Source organism: Cnephaeus nilssonii (assembly GCF_951640355.1).
Source record: "Cnephaeus nilssonii genome assembly, chromosome: 14".
NCBI lineage: Eukaryota > Metazoa > Chordata > Mammalia > Chiroptera > Vespertilionidae > Cnephaeus > Cnephaeus nilssonii.
The window spans coordinates 7,687,944-7,706,290 of NC_137085.1; the positions used below are offsets into that span (position 1 = coordinate 7,687,944).

At 41.8% G+C, this 18,347-nt stretch overlaps 2 protein-coding genes across 8 annotated transcripts in view; one reads left to right on the top strand and one right to left on the bottom strand.

Moving 5' to 3' along the window:
* GAPVD1 (GTPase activating protein and VPS9 domains 1) overlaps nucleotides 1-4,034 on the bottom strand; it is a 56,315-nt gene extending 52,281 nt beyond the window's left edge. For 4 of the 7 annotated variants that reach the window (XM_079789769.1, XM_079789767.1, XM_079789768.1 and 1 more), the window contains exon 1: nucleotides 3,898-4,034. The gene's annotated coding sequence lies outside the window, so the exon portion shown is untranslated. The remainder of the gene's footprint in view (nucleotides 1-3,897) is intronic. The other 3 variants (XM_079789764.1, XM_079789765.1, XM_079789766.1) reach the window with 2 other exon arrangements.
* An 8,766-nt stretch (nucleotides 4,035-12,800) lies between these two features.
* HSPA5 (heat shock protein family A (Hsp70) member 5) lies at nucleotides 12,801-17,816 on the top strand. The gene is made up of 9 exons (XM_079790341.1): nucleotides 12,801-12,922; nucleotides 13,007-13,218; nucleotides 13,317-13,548; nucleotides 13,933-14,070; nucleotides 14,379-14,491; nucleotides 14,584-14,974; nucleotides 15,097-15,334; nucleotides 15,655-15,822; nucleotides 16,908-17,816. Exons 2-9 carry the CDS (start codon nucleotides 13,097-13,099, stop codon nucleotides 17,468-17,470), a joined length of 1,965 nt encoding a protein of 654 aa, XP_079646467.1. The 5' UTR covers nucleotides 12,801-12,922; nucleotides 13,007-13,096; the 3' UTR covers nucleotides 17,471-17,816.
* The last annotated feature ends 531 nt before the right edge of the window (nucleotides 17,817-18,347 follow it).

Consider the following 18,347-nt stretch of genomic DNA (forward strand, 5'->3'; position numbering starts at 1 on the left):
TGCCATCACTGGAAAGCAGCTCATAAACTCAGTGGCGCCAACTGAGCGAAGTGGGAAGTGATGGCATTGTGATAGTGACCAAGAAGGCACCAGAGGAGCAGGGCTTGTTTTAAAGTCAGGGATGTGGTGCCAAAGTGGAAAAGAGTGAAAGTCGTTTGAGAGCTGGAACGCCAAAAGATAACTAGCAATTATTGAATGAAAGCCATGTTGTTGATGTTACTAGATTTAATCCTATGTGATAAGTATTTGTCACCTCCATTTTACAGATGAGAAACCAGGTTTAGAAAAGTCACATAACTTACTGCCTAATCATTCAGCTTTTATGCAGCAGAGAAGGAATTCAAAACTAGATTTGTTTGCTCTCTGGTTCTTCTCCAGTATATTGACTTCAGATTCCATGTGAGCAATTTCACTGTGTGTGTGATACATTAAAAGAGACCTGAAATCACCTATGTAGCATTCCAGCCCCAAATGTTTAACACGGATCTGATCATGAAGATCAAACGAATCAAACTGAGGGGCATCTTACAAAAAAACTGGTCTGGCTGATTACTCTCATAAGAGACCCAAAAGAAACTGAAAAAGTATTTTATATACAAGCAGGCAACTAAATACAAGATCCTTAATTGAATCCTGGGTCAAAAACAAAAACTGGCCTGGCCAGCATGGCTCAGTGGTTGAGCATTGACTTATGAACCAAGAGGTCACAGTTCAATTCCCAAGTCAGGGCACATGCTCAGGTTGCAGGCTCGATCCCCAGTGTGCGACATGCAGGAGGCAGGTGGTCAATGATTCTCTCTCATCTTTGATGTTTCCCCAAAACAAAGCCATGGACTGTGTGGCTCAGTTGGGCATCGTCCTGTGCACTGAAAGTTTGCTGGTTCCGTTCCAGTCGGGCTCATGCCCAGGTTTGTGGGCTCCATCCCCAGTAGGGAGTGTGTAGGAGGCAGAGATTAATGTTCTGCTTTCACCTGGATGTTTCTCTTTCTCTCTCCCTTCCTCTCTCTAAAAATGTATTTTAAAAAATCTTTTTTAAAATCAATTAATTATTTTAATTAATTAATTATATTAAATAATACAGATATAAAATAAAAAAGTTCAAATTCAACCCAGCATACATATGTAATACTATTTACAAAATTTTAAAAATGGGTATGTTTTAGCCCGGTCAGCATGGCTCAGTGGTTGAGTGTCAACCTATGAAGCAGGATGTCATGGTTCAATTTCAGGTCCAGGAACATGCTGGGTTGCGGGTTTCGAGCTCCATTATTGAATGAAAGCCATGTTGTTGATGTTTCAGGAGGGGGTATACAGGATTCTCTCTCATCACTGATGTTTCAATCTCTCTCTCTCCCTCTCCCTTCCTCTCTGGCATGAAATTAATAAAAAAAAATATATTTAGTCCTAGCCAGTTTGGCTCAGTGGATAGAGCGTCGGCCTGCAGACCAAAGGGTCCCGGGTTCGATTCCAGTCAAAGGCATGCACCTCGATTGTAGGCTCCTCCCTGGCCCCAGCCCTGGTCAGGGCGTGTGCAGGAGGCAACCAATCAATGTGTTTCTCTCACATCAATGTTTCTCTCTGTCTTTCCCTCTCTCTAAAATCAATGGAAAAATATCCTCAGGTGAGGATTAAAATGTATACATACATATATGTACATATGTATGTAAAATGGATGTGTTTGACTCCTAGAAATAAAAAACCTAGCATTATAAATTAACTTATTCATTTACTGACTCAGCAAATATTTACTGAGTACGTATTATGTGCCAGCCACTATTCCAGCTCAGTGGTGAAGACAAAGTTCCTATTCTCACAGAGCTGACATTTGAATGGGGAGACAAAGACTAAAATACTAAATAAATATACAAATTATATGTTACCAGATAGAGAGATGCTATAAATAAAATGTAGGGACAGGAGACAAAGAATGACAAGAGGACAGTGTAAGGGCACAGAAAGCACCAGGCAAAACCTCTCCACGGCAGTGATGTGTAATATGGCGTGTTCAACATAAACTATTCCAGAACCAACATTTGCTTCATAAAATACTCTTCCTCATCTTTCCATACCGCGCCCCCCCCCCCCCCCCCCTGGATTTTTTCCAGAAAAAGTTTGCTGCAGTGGTTTTCCATCATGGCTATTACTTGGGGGGTGGGAGAAGGTCTCACACCAGATGTTGACAGGTGCTTTACAAACAGGTGCACATATTAAGTCACACATATTGTGAAAAAAAATGTTCAGTGACATGTCAGGGAGAAGTCTGATGCCAAAATGAAGAACTGCAAAAATTTTAAATGGAATTTCAAAATAAATGACTTACCAACTCTCCAATTCTAAATTCTGCACATTTACTTTCTATCAAATATAAAAAGAAGGTAATAGCAATAGGAAAATATATCTGAAGAGAGATCCTGAGGCTTTTCACTTAAGGACACAATTCTTTAAAAGCCACACTATTCATATGATTTAAAGAAAAGCAGCACACACTATAACTTCCTATCACAGGCTTACACAAGAGCTTGGAGGGCTTCATCACTTGGAACTAGGAGATGCAATAATACGAACATTTCAAAGCCAAAGCATTCAATACCCTTTCTTCCTCAGATTATTCTGCTGATTCCCCAGAACCCTGAATGAAATATCTGTGGTCTATTCTATCTTTCAAAACTATTACTCTGGTCTCAGCCAACCAAGTCTTTTCTTTTACTTCCCTCATTACAAAATTCCCTCTTTCACCTACATTTATCATCCTATCTGCTTGTCTTCTTTCTCATTCAATGATTCAAATATTCTTCCAGGCAGATTTATATATCCCAAAAAATGTATTTCTATTTCAGGAATACATATAAACCCTGATATAGTAATATATGTGCAGTTTTATCATCACATAAAATAACAAGATCTAACAGTGAGTCTAGCAATACCATAAATTTGAAGAAATTATAAGCATAAGTGATATTTTGAGATATCTGCAACATTTGTAAGCTTTATACAATAATATCTATAATTTTTATTGTGACAAAAGCCCAGACATTGTTAATTCTACTGTGGTTTATTACCTACATTCATAATTGGAGAAAATAATAAATTACAGTTATCCTCATTCTAGCTCAAGGACCCTCCCCCACCTCCTCCCCCCATCCCACCCCAGACCCCCGTCAGTTCTATTCACCAACCAACCAGTGAATCTCAGGTTAAAAAGCCTTTCTAGCTCAAATCTTTGCTCAAACTGATTTTTGTCACCAATTTAAAAATAAAAACACTGAAATCTCCTTTGACCTAGCTCTAATCTGAACAAATCACCATACTTCCCTGTTTTTATGCAGACTTATTCACAGAGCCCTGTTTATTTCTACGGTTTGCCTCGCCAGCGCACCCATTTGAATTCTGCCAGTCAGTAAAAGGTGAGATTGAAGGAAAGGAGATGAAAGCAACCGACGGCCCCTCACTCCCATAGCTCCAACAGCAAATGGAAAGATACCTGGTAGAGTGTGTGTTTTTGGCAATTGGGCTGCCCGCCAGATGGGTGAGTCCCGCTTGTCAAGAGTCCCCGAAGCACGACGTCTTCACCAGCGGCACTCAGAAGACATTCCATCTCACTCTCGCCTCCCATACCCGGTTCCCTACCTGCTCCGCCTCGCGTCCCATCCCCCACGCGACCCTCCCCTCCCCGCCCCAGCCCGCCCTGGCCCCGGCACGCCGCAGCACCACTCCCCTCGGCCTAACAGTGACTCTCCCCACCCCCACTTCCCTTGACACTGGAGGGAAGGGCCCAGGGGTCAGCTGAACCCCTCGGCCCGGCCGTCAGGCGCAGGCTGCGGCCCAAGGCCGGAGCAGCCCGGTCACTAGACAAGGAGTCGTGCACTCGGCGCGGGTTAACTGAGGACGGACACTCACCAAGAGGATCATGCGAAGAAAGGAACCGAGGTCTCCGCCCGATCGCCACCCGGCCTCGCAGCAGTCACCCTCTCCGCGAACTGCCACCGCCGCCGCCGTCGCCGCCACTCGCTAGCTGGCTTCCCTGCGTCCTGCGGTGGCGCTGCCGCCAGGCCATCGCGCGTGCGCGGAGCCGCGGGGACCCCTGGGACTGGTAGTTCCCGCGGGCGGCCAGCGGCGCCCCTTCCGCTCTAGCCTGCCCAGTCGGCTACCTGGACAGCCGCGGTGCCGCCAAACGCCTTCCGGGAAATTTGTTCTTCACCCAACACGGGCTCTCGCTTCCGCTTACGGTACTGCTGAGAAATCCGCAAGTATTAGCGAAAAGTGAAACAATTCAGAGCGCAACCGTCACTTGCCCGGGACACACCATTCCAAACACAAACTCCCTCCCCCTTTAGTAGTATCTGGACTTTTAAACCTGATTTCTCACTCCTCGTTTTATCAAATTTTACTTATTGTAGACTTGACCATACAGTTGTTAAGTTGATTGACAATTTATCTATTTAATTTTTTTTTGTTTATTTACAAAAACAATTCAGATATTCAACTGAACTGAACAATCATAGAAACCTGAGAGTTGAAGACACCTTAAAGGTCATTGGTCCAACTCCCGCCCGGGCAGGAATTCTCTCTCTTCCACATTCCAGCCAGACCAGAAAACGGTCACCCAATTTCTATTTCCACAGTTCAAATGTCAGGGAATTCACTGCCTTTAAGTCAGGCAGCCCGCCCCATTGTCGGACAGCTCTAAGGGTTAGAACGTTCTGCCACCTGCTGAACTGAAATCATCAGCTTCCCTTGTGCTGCCTCCCACTGCTAGTAGTTATGCTGCTTGGAGCAATATAGAATGTTTCCCACTTGACAGCCTTTCAAAAAGTTGAAAGCAATGATTATATCTCCCAACACTCTGAGTCTTCAGGCAAAAAAGAAAGTAATTATCATTTTTCGAACTATTTCAAATGTGAATAAGCTCCCAGACTACTTTCCATTTAGTCATCCTTGACGTATTACCTTTAAAAACTGTCAAAATTTGCTTCATATTTATTGCCTTATTTTTTTTTTTACCACAATAGCTGGTCAGGTATTATTGTTCTCATATTGCCATTAATCTGATTCAAGAATTCAATTTGAACAAAGAGTATTTACCAGCTATTATAAAGCATTGCTCAAAGCACCACAGGAATGAAAAAAAGCAACAGGACACAGTTTGCACTCCAGGTTCAAAAGATAGCTCACGCAGGTTAAGGATAGTAATAGTAAACTAAGGTACAAAGTGCTGAGATTCCAGCAAAGGCTTCATTAAGTTGAGAGGCCATGATCCTAGAAGGAAGTGACACTGGATGGTGGGATTTCAAGAAGGAAAAGGGCACGTGAGGGTTGTGAAGAAAGAACCCAGCCTAAGCAAAATGCGCAAATGAACATGTTCACAGTTTGCTCTCAATACTGAATACTCTATTATTATTTTTTTTACAGAGAGGAAGGGAGAGGGATAGAGAGTTAGAAACATCGATGAGAGAGAAACATCGATCTGCTGCCTCTTGCACACCCCCTACTGGGGATGTGCCCGCAACCAAGGTACATGCCCTTGACCGGAATCGAACCTGGGACCCTTCAGTCCTCAGGCTGATGCTCTATCCACTGAGCCAAACCAGTTAAGGCAATACTGAATACTCTAAATGGGCTGGAGCACACCGGCCAGGGAGGAGAAGAAAGGACCCCAAAAGTGGCAAAAACTTTCTGGGGTCCTGAAGAATCTGCACTGGGAGTGGTAAGTAAAAAGAGCACTGGGATGGTCAATTAATTGTTCGGAGGCCTATGCTGTCATCTACAAATGAAGAACTTGATCAGCAGTTTTCAATTTTTGTTGTTGTCTTTTTTTTTTTGCATCCAGAACACCTAAGTAATACAGGCCCAGACATCAAACAATGGGTCACTACAACAGTAATTCTTATGGAATATGAGTATGTATTATTATTCCCAACACCTTTTCCACATGAGAAAAAGAACTCAAGGTTAAAAGAGGCTCAAAATCAATAAATAATACTCACTGAGGATAGAGAATCCCATCTTTTAAAAAAAATTATTTCCGGCAATAACTTTTTAAAAGAAATACTTTAATATGTTTTTTTTAAAATTGATTTCAGAGAGAGGAAGGGAGAGGGAGAGATAGAAACATCAATGTTGAGAGAGAATCATTGATCAGCTGCCTCCTGCACACCCCCTACTAGGCACTGAGCCTGCAACCCAGGTATGTGCTCTGACTGGGAATCAAACCAGCAACCCTTCCATGCACGGGACAGTGCTCCACCAACTGAGCCTTACAGGCAAGGGCTATATGTTATTTTTTAATGGGAAAAGGTTTTCTAAAGCTCTAGAGTCTGTAAAAAAAAAAAATCCAGGAAGACATATGTGGAAGCAGAAGTATTCCCTCATATTTTTTTGCACTTTGGAGTAACCCAATTGAAAAGTAAAGGACAAGACTCCAGTTACACATTCGAGTCTTCTGGGCCCTTGGTTGTCCTGTACTGGCCCCAACTGGCAGGCTCAGAAATAGTAGTTAGTACTCAGAGGTCAATTTACTATAAAGCTGATGGAGCTTATAATTTAGGGCCCCTCACTTGTTTGGGGACCCTTTCAAGGTCAGAGGACTATATTCATGTAGTCATACAGTTTTATAACATTTGCCAATGAATTTTAATTTTTGGCTATGCTGAGGACAACTTGAGAATACTGAAAATGAAAATGAGGAAAGTGGTTCCTGTAGAACAGGGTCATAAATCATGCAACTCACACTTCAGCCCATTGAAATCTATTATAAACCTTACTTTTCTACCAGTACCAGTGATGTCCAGATTGATAGGAGCTGTCACCATATAACTTTGGTGCATTACCTGTATTTTAATTTAACACATGATTAATTATAATGTTTAATGAAATTGTATCTTACATATTTTTCACTGACAATGTTTTTCTTTTGTTGTTGTTCTTTTGTATTAATTTTAAAGTTCTTAACGTTTTTCAAACTTGGTAAGTTCCTGATAAAGAGATTTTTTTAATAACAAGAAAATGTAGACCAAAAAGTAACATACAATTTACTCTGAAAAACATAGATATTATGGAAGACTTGATTTAGGGTGGTAAACACACAATATAATATGCAGATAATGTACCGAAGAATTGTATACCTAAAACCTGTATAATTTTATTAACTGTCATTTCAATAAAGTCAAAAAGAGAAAAACACAGATATCAACAATTTTAATGGCTATATGTTTTATCATACTGATATATCATGATTATAATTTTAAGACGGAAATTATTTATTTATTTATTTATTAAATGGTAGATTGGGCACCCCCTTTTTTAAAATATATTTTTATTGATTTCAGAGAGGAAGGGAAAGGGAGAGATAGAAACATGGATGAAAGAGAATCATTGACCTGCTGCCTCCTGCACGCCCTCTACTGGGTATTGAGCTCGCAACCCTGGCATGTGCCCTTGATTGGAATCGAACCCAGGACCCTTCAGTCTGCAGGCCAACACTCTATCCACTGAACCAAACCAGCTAAGGCAAAATTGTTTATTTCTGATAAGTTTTTAAATGCTAAATTCATGAAAACTTTTAAAATTGATTTTTAGAGAGAGGGAGAGAGACATCAATGTGAGAAACACACACTCACATTGTATATGAATTAAACATCTCTGGAAAGCTATACAAGCAAGTATTGACAGTGGTTACCTTTGCCAGTGTACAAGAACAGGGCTAGCGAATGGGTGGCAGGCAGATTTATTTTCATTGCATATTGTACTCTTTGAATTTTATACCATGTACATATATTTCCTATTTTTAAAATATAGAGATTTAAGAGATATAGATATACATAGCAAGTATTATTACTCAAATTCCATATAGTTCTTTATACTTAAGATTATTTTACTTCAAAAGAAATTTATGTATAAAGTTAAAATGCTTTACAATTAATCAAATACCTTAAACATAACAACCATCTTGTGAGGAGGCAGAATTATATCCATTGTGCAGATTAGTAAATAGTATGAGAGATTAAGTGACTGGAGCTCATAGTTTTATGCTTCTAAACTCTATGGTCTTTCCTATCACATTTTCTGACATAGCATATCCTCTTCCACCCTGCCACCCCCCAAAAATATATATGTATATATCTATATCTATATCTATATATCTATAAAAAGCCAGCGACTGGAATGCAGGAACAACTGGAATGACCAGTCGCTATGACACTGCGGCTGGCCAACCGGCCTGATCAGGGGTGGGGCCAGCCTGCCAACCACCTGCAGCCTCTCCCCCTGGCCAGCCCAGCCCCAATCTGCTCCCATTGAGGTGGGCTGGCTGGACCCCACCCGTGCATGACTTTGTGCACCAGACCTCTAGTATATATATGAACTGTGTGTAAGATGGGTGTGTGTGTATATATATAACAAAAAATGCAGTTTACTTTTCATTTGTGTGTGTGTAGGGGAAGGGAGGTGAAGGTTATCTATTAATTAAAAATTATCTTTTAAAAAGTGAAGACAAAGAAGAAAACTTATTGCATAGCATATTACACTTTCAAAAGAAAAAAAATGACGATTTTTCCCTAGTACTGCTCCCAGCTCAGGTGTAGGGGGATACTTTTGTTTTACTTCAGTGTTGTTTAATGAAGGTTGAGAAATTATTCTCAGTCTTTTAATAAAAGACATTTATGTGGCCAATTAAGAGAGTAATTAGATGCAGCAGCATTTCCAAAAATCTTTGTCAAATTCAACTTATCACCAAAGTTGTTATTTCTCATTGAAAGAACTCTTTAAAATTGGCTCTTAAGAGGCAGAGTTTTTACATTTTTAAATTACAGTTTACTTTCAATATTGTTTTGTATTAGTTTCAGGTGTACAGTTAGATAATCATATACTTTACAAAGTGTTCCCTCCCCCCCAATATTTCCAGTAAGGAGGTGGTGTTCATGAAGAGCTTCTGAAATTTCTTCTCAGTGTACATTTACATGATTGTATATTATCACTATTCTACAACTTTCCAAGTACTTTTTCTTTTTTTAAATATATTTTATTGATTTTTTACAGAGAGGAAGAGAGAGGGATAGAGAGCTAGAAACGTCGATGAGAGAGAAACATCGACCAGCTGCCTCTTGCACACCTCCTACTGGGGATGTGCCCGCAACCAATGTACATGCCCTTGACCAGAATCGAACCTGGGACCTTTCAGTCCGCAGACCGACGCTCTATCCACTGAGCCAAACCGGTTTCGGCCCAAGTACTTTTTCATTTGATCCTTGCAACAAGCCACTAAGACAGGCAGGACAGAAATCCCTGAAATTCAATTGAAGAAACTGTGGCTCTGGAAGGTTGTTTTTTTCCCAAGTTCATGTGCCCTACCTCTTAAGTTGAATATTCTCTCCACAGAAGCATGTGAAGCCCTGACCGGTTTGGCTCAGTGGATAGAGCGTCGTCCTCTGGACTGAAAGGTCCCAGGTTCGATTCCAGTCAAGGGCATGTACCTTGGTTGTGGGCACATCCCCAGTGGGGGGTGTGCAAGAGGCAGCTGATTGATGTTTCTCTCTCATCAATGTTTCTAACTCTCTCTCCCTCTCCCTTCCTCTCTGTAAAAAATCAATAAAATATATATTTTTAAAAGCATGTGAAAAATTCTCAATTATCAGGGTCTAAACATTCAACTTATCAATTATTTAGGACTTTTCCTTTACCCCTCTGCCTTCATTCCCTTTCAGAAAGGAAGATTTAGAAGTGAAATGACATCCAATCCTAATCAGTCCTAATTGCTTAGCTTTCTGAGATCAGATGGGAAATGGAAATTTATTTTCTTACCTCTGGGAACACAAGTGAAGCAACGTGGTTTAAATTACTGGATAAACTCTACATTTGTCTCTGACCCCTTATTAAAATGTTTGCAAACTATATAACTACTCTATATCCTAAAACAAAATCTTACAAACCCGAAGCTCAGGATGACAACCTAGACTACAGAAATTAAACATCAAACTGTCAGTCTCAAATCCTGGCTCCATTATCTTCTCAGCTATGTGATTTTCTGGGAAAATGTCTTTACCTCTTGAAGCTTCAGATTCTTTAGCTCTAAAGTAGGGGTTAAAATGTTTTTATAAGGATTAAAACAAAATATACATAAAGCAAATAGCTTAGTGTCTAGCACTTACTAAAATATTGATAAATTGGCACTGATAACTATTATCAGCATTTAACATTTAGCAAACTAGAGTTACCTGTACATTTCCCTATTCAATCCACATATGACCACACTTTGGAATATAACATATATCTAATTTATTGGCTTTAAAAAGATATTACAACCACCAATATGCTCAATTCCCCTCAGAAATTAGTTAGGTATCACTTTTCTAAATCTTAGAGAGAGTTGCAAAAGGTTACTCCATCAATCAAAGGTGAAGCTGAAATTGAAAGCTTTGTTTTTAATAGAAGTGAACTGTGATATACAGGGTTTGGTAAAAGTATGTTTACAGTTTTGAGTACAAGAACGTTTATTCTTATATTATTATTTATTATTGTATTATTTCCTATACAAAGAACTGTAAACATACTTTTGCCCCACCCTGTATACAGGAAATTTGCTCAAATTGATATGAAGCTGTAATGTGGCTGAAGATTTATTTTTTATTGAAAATTTTTTTATTATTAGAGGGAGAGGAAGTGGAAGGGAGAAAGAGAAAACATTGATACATGGAGTGATCAATTGCTTGTTTCCATACTTGTCCGGACTGGGGATGGAATGCAAAAACCTGAGTATGTGCCCTGACTGGGAATAGAAACAGCAGCCTTTTAGTGTACAGGTCGACACTCCAACCAACTGAGCCACTGGGCCAGTGCTGAATGGTGATTTCTATCTTGATAATAGACTGATGCAACCTAAAGAAGGGTCAGTGTTACTGTTGTATTACAAGCCCTGTTCGAAGAGATGGCTGATGCAACTTTGATGGTAAGAATGAAGCCTGAGTCACCAGTATAACCTTTGAAGAGCATAGATGAAAATTCCTGAGTACTGACTCCTACACTCAGCATCTTAGTGAACTGTGTGTAAGATGTTTCAATGCTATGTGGACACAGTACTGTCCATACCCATGAATCTCAAAAATACATTTAGTGGGGAATGTATTCACTAATTTTAAAAAATTGCTAAGAGCACTGGCTATGGTGTTATGCTGATTTGGATCCTAATCCCATCCCCTCATAGACACAGCCACAGTGTGGTAATTACCACAGGGAAAGAGGGATGGGAGAAGTACAAGAGAGTAAAGGGGTGAAGGTAATAAATGGTGATGGAAGGAACTTGACAGGGTAGTGAACACAATATGCTGATGATGTATTATAGAACTGTACACCTGGAACCTACATAATGTTATTAACCAGTCGCCCCAATAAATTCAATAAAAAAAGGGGGGGAAATCCTAAATCCATCCCTCACCAGCTCTATGACTTTTAAGCTAGTTAATCTCTTTCTGTCTCAATGTTCTCACCTAGAAAATGGGAAATGCCAAATGCTGAACTGTAAGGACTGAATGACACGGGGATTGGTACATAGTAAACCTCAAGTAAATAGTACCCTATATCATTTTCTGCTGCAGAATGCTATACAAGATTAAGGCACCATGGAGAAGTCTTTGTGGCCCTAGCTGGTTTGACTCAGTGGAAAGAGCTTGATCCTGCGGACTGAAGAGTCCCAGGTTCTACTGGGGTCAAGGGCACATGGCCTGGTTGTGGGCTCGATCCCCAGTAGGGGGCGTGTAGCAGACAGATCAATGATTCTCTCTCATTGATGTTTCTCTCTCTCTCACTCTCCCTCTCCTTCCTCTCTGAAATCAATAAAAATAAAATAAAATAAAAAGTCTTTGTGTACCAAAAGCACAATCAGACAAAAAGAGTGAAGGTAGAAAGCTATCTATAACAAAGGATAAGGAAGGTCTTGTAAATGGTAATGGGAGCCACAAAGGGAAACGAGGGACAGGGAAGGGGAAAGAGAGGGGTAACGTACACTAGAAAAATGACGCTTGTGGGAGGGATGGCATCAGAAACTCTTCGGGGAGCGGGTGGTCACAGTGGGGAGGGGATTCGGGGATAGGAGATAACTCCTTTGGCCCGGCCTGTCCTGTGACTTACCCTGGGGCAGGGCAATGTGGGGAGGCCTGGTTTAGACAAAGATAGCTGCAGGGGAAGCAGGGGCGACATATTGACTAGGAGGAGCCATGATTCGGGCCGGGCGATGAGCAGGTCCCGGCTCGAGGGCCGCCGGCCGGTGAGCAGCAAGAGGCTCGTACACCCCTAGTACAAGTACCGGTAGTGGCTGTAAAGCGCAGAGAAATTCGTTTTCGGGTGATCATAGCACCTACGCTGAGACCTTGCTGCATGGGACAGGATGGAGGCCGGGAAGAGAAAGCGCCGCTTCCTGCTTCGGGAAAAGGGACAGAGGAGAAGCAGGCGGACTTCGGAAAAGCAGAGGGCTGAAGCCCCCACTGTCTCGGGGGAAATCAGGCCCCAGGCCGGCTCCGGCCCCCGCGGGCCCAGCGTGGAGGCGGGACCGCAGCGGTGACCGGTAGAAACGGCCTCCGGGTGAGAGGTCGCCACGAGGAACGGACAGCGGCTGAACCAATGGGCCCAGATCACGGGAGCGGATGTTGACTCCCATTGGTGGTTGTTGGGCGCGATCAGCAGCCAATGAGTCCGCCCTGGGGGCGTAGCGGTGACGTCAGTTGCGTAGGAAGCTGCTTCGAATCGGTGGCGGCCAGCTTGATGGCCTGGACCAATCAGCGGGCTCCAACTAGCAGAGCCTTGACCAATCGGCGGCCTCCACGACGGGGCTGGGGGGAGGGTATATAAACGGAGTCGGGGGACCGCGCGGTAGATACTGTCCGAGTCATTACACGCTTACTGGTTTTGGGGTTTCGTGAGTGCGAGAGGTAGAGAGGTAAGCGCCGCGGCCTGCTTTTCCAGACCCGCCCTTCGTCTTGTCCACGGCTCCTCCTGACCCCGGGCCCCGTGTCTCCCTCAGGTCGGTAACCTTGGTGCGTTTCCTGGCTTGGGCCTGTGCCTGGATTGCTTGCGACGCCCTGCCTGCCTGCTGACCGACAGCGAAGGCAAGATGAAGCTCTCCCTGGTGGCTGCGGTGCTGCTGCTGCTCGGCGCAGCGCGGGCCGAGGAGGAGGACAAGAAGGAGGACGTAGGCACGGTGGTCGGCATCGATCTGGGGACCACCTACTCCTGGTAAGTGGGGTTTGTGGAAAGGAGAATGGGGCTTGCCCCCTTGGACCGCGGAGAGAATGGCTGAGCTGATTCTTTCCGTTCGTTTTTTTTTCCGCCAGCGTCGGGGTGTTTAAGAACGGCCGCGTGGAGATCATCGCCAACGATCAGGGCAACCGCATCACTCCGTCTTATGTGGCCTTCACTCCTGAAGGGGAGCGTCTGATCGGCGATGCAGCCAAGAACCAGCTCACCTCCAACCCCGAGAACACGGTCTTCGATGCCAAGCGGCTCATCGGCCGCACGTGGAACGACCCGTCTGTGCAGCAGGACATCAAGTTCTTGCCTTTCAAGGTTCGGCCGGGTTTTTTCACCGGATAGGAAGTGGGTGGTGGTGGTGGGAGTAGTTAAGATTGAGAAGTTACGGAAAAACAGTTTTGAAGACAAAAAAGGATAGAGACATGGTACATATAATAATATTTATTTTAATAATTCTGGTATGTTACAAAATTTACCGACACACTTCAGACATAACTACTCTGTCCACAATAGTTCAAGATTTAAGAGAAGTATTGTTGGTCAGTATTTAGCTCCAGGGGCTCAAAGTAAATCAAACTGTAAGGGAGGAAGTGCCTCTCAGACAAAATCCCCCTCCCCTTTTTTTTTTTGACAACCCCGTTTTTTTAAAGTTTGAAGTGTTGCTTCTGTGTCTGCAATAATAATCATTCTTTAAAATAGGTGGTTGAAAAGAAAACTAAACCATACATTCAAGTTGATATTGGAGGTGGGCAAACAAAGACTTTTGCTCCTGAAGAAATATCTGCCATGGTTCTCACTAAAATGAAGGAAACCGCTGAGGCTTATTTGGGAAAGAAGGTAAGTTTCTCTAGACCATGTTAAGTATTTTTTTTATTATTGTTCTTGATTGTGTTGTATAAATGCCTTCATTGTTTTTATAATTTGAATCTGAATGACATTCATGTATATCAGTTTTAATTATGTGCATACTTTCTTTACTGTAGGCCAAACAAAATGCTAGGGACTTTACCTGGGTATAAAACTATATATATTATGCCCATCTTAAAAACAAACTAGCTTAAAAACTAAAGTGATGATTTGACTGTAATTTAAATAAGGGTAAGGCCATGTGATAGCAGACAATTACCTTGTGTTATTTTTTTTAGGTTACCCATGCAGTTGTTACTGTACCAGCCTATTTCAATGATGCCCAACGCCAGGCAACCAAAGATGCTGGGACTATTGCTGGATTGAATGTTATGAGGATCATCAATGAGCCGTAAGTGTTAAATTCAAAGGGAGGGTATAGCTGCTAAATAGAGAAATTGTAAACTTATCTGAACTTTTTTTTTTTTTAAATTCTCCTAACAGTACAGCCGCTGCTATCGCTTATGGCCTAGATAAAAGGGAAGGGGAGAAGAACATCCTGGTGTTTGACCTGGGTGGTGGAACCTTCGATGTGTCTCTTCTCACCATTGATAATGGTGTCTTCGAAGTTGTGGCCACTAATGGGGATACTCATCTGGGTGGAGAAGATTTTGACCAGCGTGTCATGGAACACTTCATCAAGCTCTACAAAAAGAAGACTGGCAAAGATGTTAGGAAAGACAACAGAGCTGTGCAGAAACTCCGGCGCGAGGTCGAAAAGGCCAAACGGGCCCTGTCCTCTCAACACCAAGCAAGAATTGAAATCGAGTCCTTCTTTGAAGGAGAAGACTTCTCTGAGACCCTGACTCGGGCCAAATTTGAAGAGCTGAACATGGTATGCTCCTTGTTTTTGCATTGCTGATGAGATCTAGCAAGATTGAGACAAGGCATCTAGAAATGTAGACAATAAGTCAGTATAACAGGCATCATAATAATAATTATTGTCTTTTATTCTAGGACCTGTTCCGCTCTACCATGAAGCCTGTCCAGAAAGTGCTGGAAGATTCTGATTTGAAGAAGTCTGATATTGATGAAATTGTTCTTGTTGGTGGCTCTACTCGAATCCCAAAGATTCAACAACTGGTTAAAGAGTTCTTCAATGGCAAGGAGCCATCCCGTGGCATAAACCCAGATGAGGCTGTAGCATATGGTGCTGCTGTCCAGGCTGGTGTACTCTCTGGTGATCAAGATACTGGTAGGTCAATGTTGTAAGCATCTTCCACAGTGCCTTCAGCAGCTTGATGGGAAGAATATAATTAGCTGTTGCTTTAGAAAGCAATAAAATATAGCAACAAGGTCACATAGCTAGTGAAGGCTACAGTGGGGACAAGACCTGGTGCAGTTTTAAGATCCTTAGCAACTATATTTACTTAACTGCTTCTAAAATAGTTTTGTATAGAACCTAACTAGGTAGAAAGACGGAGAAGATAAGGTTGTAATGGTCATGGGGAGATTGCTTAGTAGTAATTCTATGACTCTTTAATTAGAAATTAACTCTTATCATTACCTTTGCAGGTGATCTGGTACTGCTTGACGTATGTCCCCTTACGCTTGGTATTGAAACTGTGGGAGGTGTCATGACTAAACTGATTCCAAGGAACACTGTGGTGCCCACCAAGAAGTCACAGATCTTTTCTACAGCCTCTGATAATCAGCCAACTGTTACAATCAAGGTTTATGAAGGTAATTGCTTATATTTGTTAATATCATGGTATGTGTGTGAACAACATGACTTCTTGCTTTTAATATACTCTATTGAATTGAAAAGACTAGGGAAAGAAATATCTGTTTTCAGATGGGGGTCCCTAACTAATGTTGAATTTGGTATAGTGAACATTAAAATCCAGTTCTTATCTAGCTTCCTAGCACTACTGCCCATTAAAACAATTTCTGAGTTAGCTCTAAATTATAAGAACAAGAAAAGGGTTCATGTAAAGCCGATGAAATTCAATTAAAAGTTAGTAGGAACGCCTGGACGGCATGGCTCAGTGGTTGAGTGTTGTCCTATGAACCAGGATGCCACGGTTCCATTCCCAGTCAGGGCACATGCGCGCAACCCAGTGTGGGGTGTGCAGGAGGCAGCTGATCAATGATTATCTCCCATCATTGAAGTTTCTATCTCTCTCTCCCTTCCTCTCTGAAATAAATATATATACATACAGACATATATACTGTATATATACACACACACAGTAGGTCCTCGGGTTACGTTGGAGATCCGTTCCTACGGCACGACATAATGTGATTTTCGCCGTAAGTTGGAACCCACCTACATCACTTACGTGGAGCACATACACACCAGTAATGAAGTGAAACAGTAAAAAAAAATGTTTAAAGATAACAATTCCTGATCTTTACTTGTGGTAAATAAATAATAAAAAACATAAAGCACATATGTACATTCGTCGAAATGACGGAACTTTTTTTTTATATAAATAAATGGGAGATGGCAATGTAACCACGAAACGACGTACCACGAAACAACGTATGTCAAGTCCAACGTAACTCGAGGACTGTCTGTATATGTATATAAATATATATATATGTACATATACATATATATGTATGTATATATATGTATATATATATTTTTAAACAGTTAGTAGGAACTTAATTCACTTAGCCCATTTGTTGCTTCTTATAGACCAGTGACACACTTCTGGCTTGATAAGAATGCCCTTTTCACTGTAGGCTCTGACAGACTGAAATGCAGGGATCCACATGTACTAATGTTGGTCATTAACAAGATTTTTATGTGTAACTTCTAGGTGAACGCCCCCTGACAAAAGACAATCATCTCCTGGGAACTTTCGATCTGACTGGAATTCCTCCTGCTCCTCGTGGGGTCCCACAGATTGAAGTCACCTTTGAGATAGATGTGAATGGCATTCTCCGAGTGACAGCTGAAGACAAAGGTACAGGCAACAAAAATAAGATCACAATTACCAATGATCAAAATCGCCTGACACCTGAAGAAATTGAAAGGATGGTTAATGATGCAGAGAAGTTTGCTGAGGAGGACAAAAAGCTCAAGGAGCGCATTGATACTAGAAATGAATTGGAAAGTTATGCCTATTCTCTAAAGAATCAAATTGGAGATAAAGAAAAGCTGGGAGGTAAACTTTCCTCTGAAGATAAGGAGACCATGGAAAAAGCTGTAGAGGAAAAGATTGAATGGCTGGAAAGTCACCAAGATGCTGACATTGAAGATTTCAAAGCTAAAAAGAAAGAACTAGAAGAAATTGTTCAGCCAATTATCAGCAAACTCTATGGAAGTTCAGGCCCTCCCCCAACTGAGGAAGAGGAACCAGCAGACAGGGATGAGTTGTAGACACTACTCTGCTAGTGCTGTAATATTGTAAATACTGGACTCAGGAACTTTCGTTAGGAGAAAATTGAGAGAACTTAAGTCTCAAATGTAATTGGAATCTTCACCTCAGAGTGGAGTTGAAAATGCTATAGCCCAAGTGGCTGTTTACTGCTTTTCATTAGCAGTTGCTCACATGTCTTGGGGTCGGGGGAGAGGAGAAATTGGCTGCCGTAAAAAGTGAATAAAAAGCTGTTTAGGGCGTGTGTTCACCGTGAAAATGTTCTATTTAACAATTGGGTCATGTGCATCTGGTGTAGGAACTTTATTTTCTACCATAAGTGACACCAATAAATGTTTGTTATTTACACTGGTCTAATTTTTGTGGTAAGTTTTCTAATTGGGTCAATCATTTATTTTAGGTTTAGATTCTTGTGGGGGTGTGGGGGTTGGGGTTTTGAGGTAACATTGGGAACTTGCCTAACTTCAATTTAATTCACCCATATCCTCACTTAGGCAAGGGTCATTTCACAAGCCCAAGAGTGGTGTTTTCTTGAACATGTTTGAAATGTCCTATTTCCCCTTAGCTTTATAAAACTTAACCTTTCTGGTGCCTTTTTATTATTTTTTTTATTTTTTTGGCTTTATATTTTGAATTTCACTATGTCAGAATCCCCATCTGAAATTTCTCACTACCAAGTGCTACTGGAGTGGGAGCTAGGACGGTGACCTTGAAAGCACATTCAGCTCCACTGCAATTGTGGATCAAAGGCAGTCATTTATGTCATCAAGATTACTTGGATACGCCGAAACCGGTTTGGCTCAGTGGATAGTGGATAGAGCGTTGGCCTGTGGACTGAGAGGTCTCGGGTTCAATTCCGGTCAGGGGCATGTACCTTGG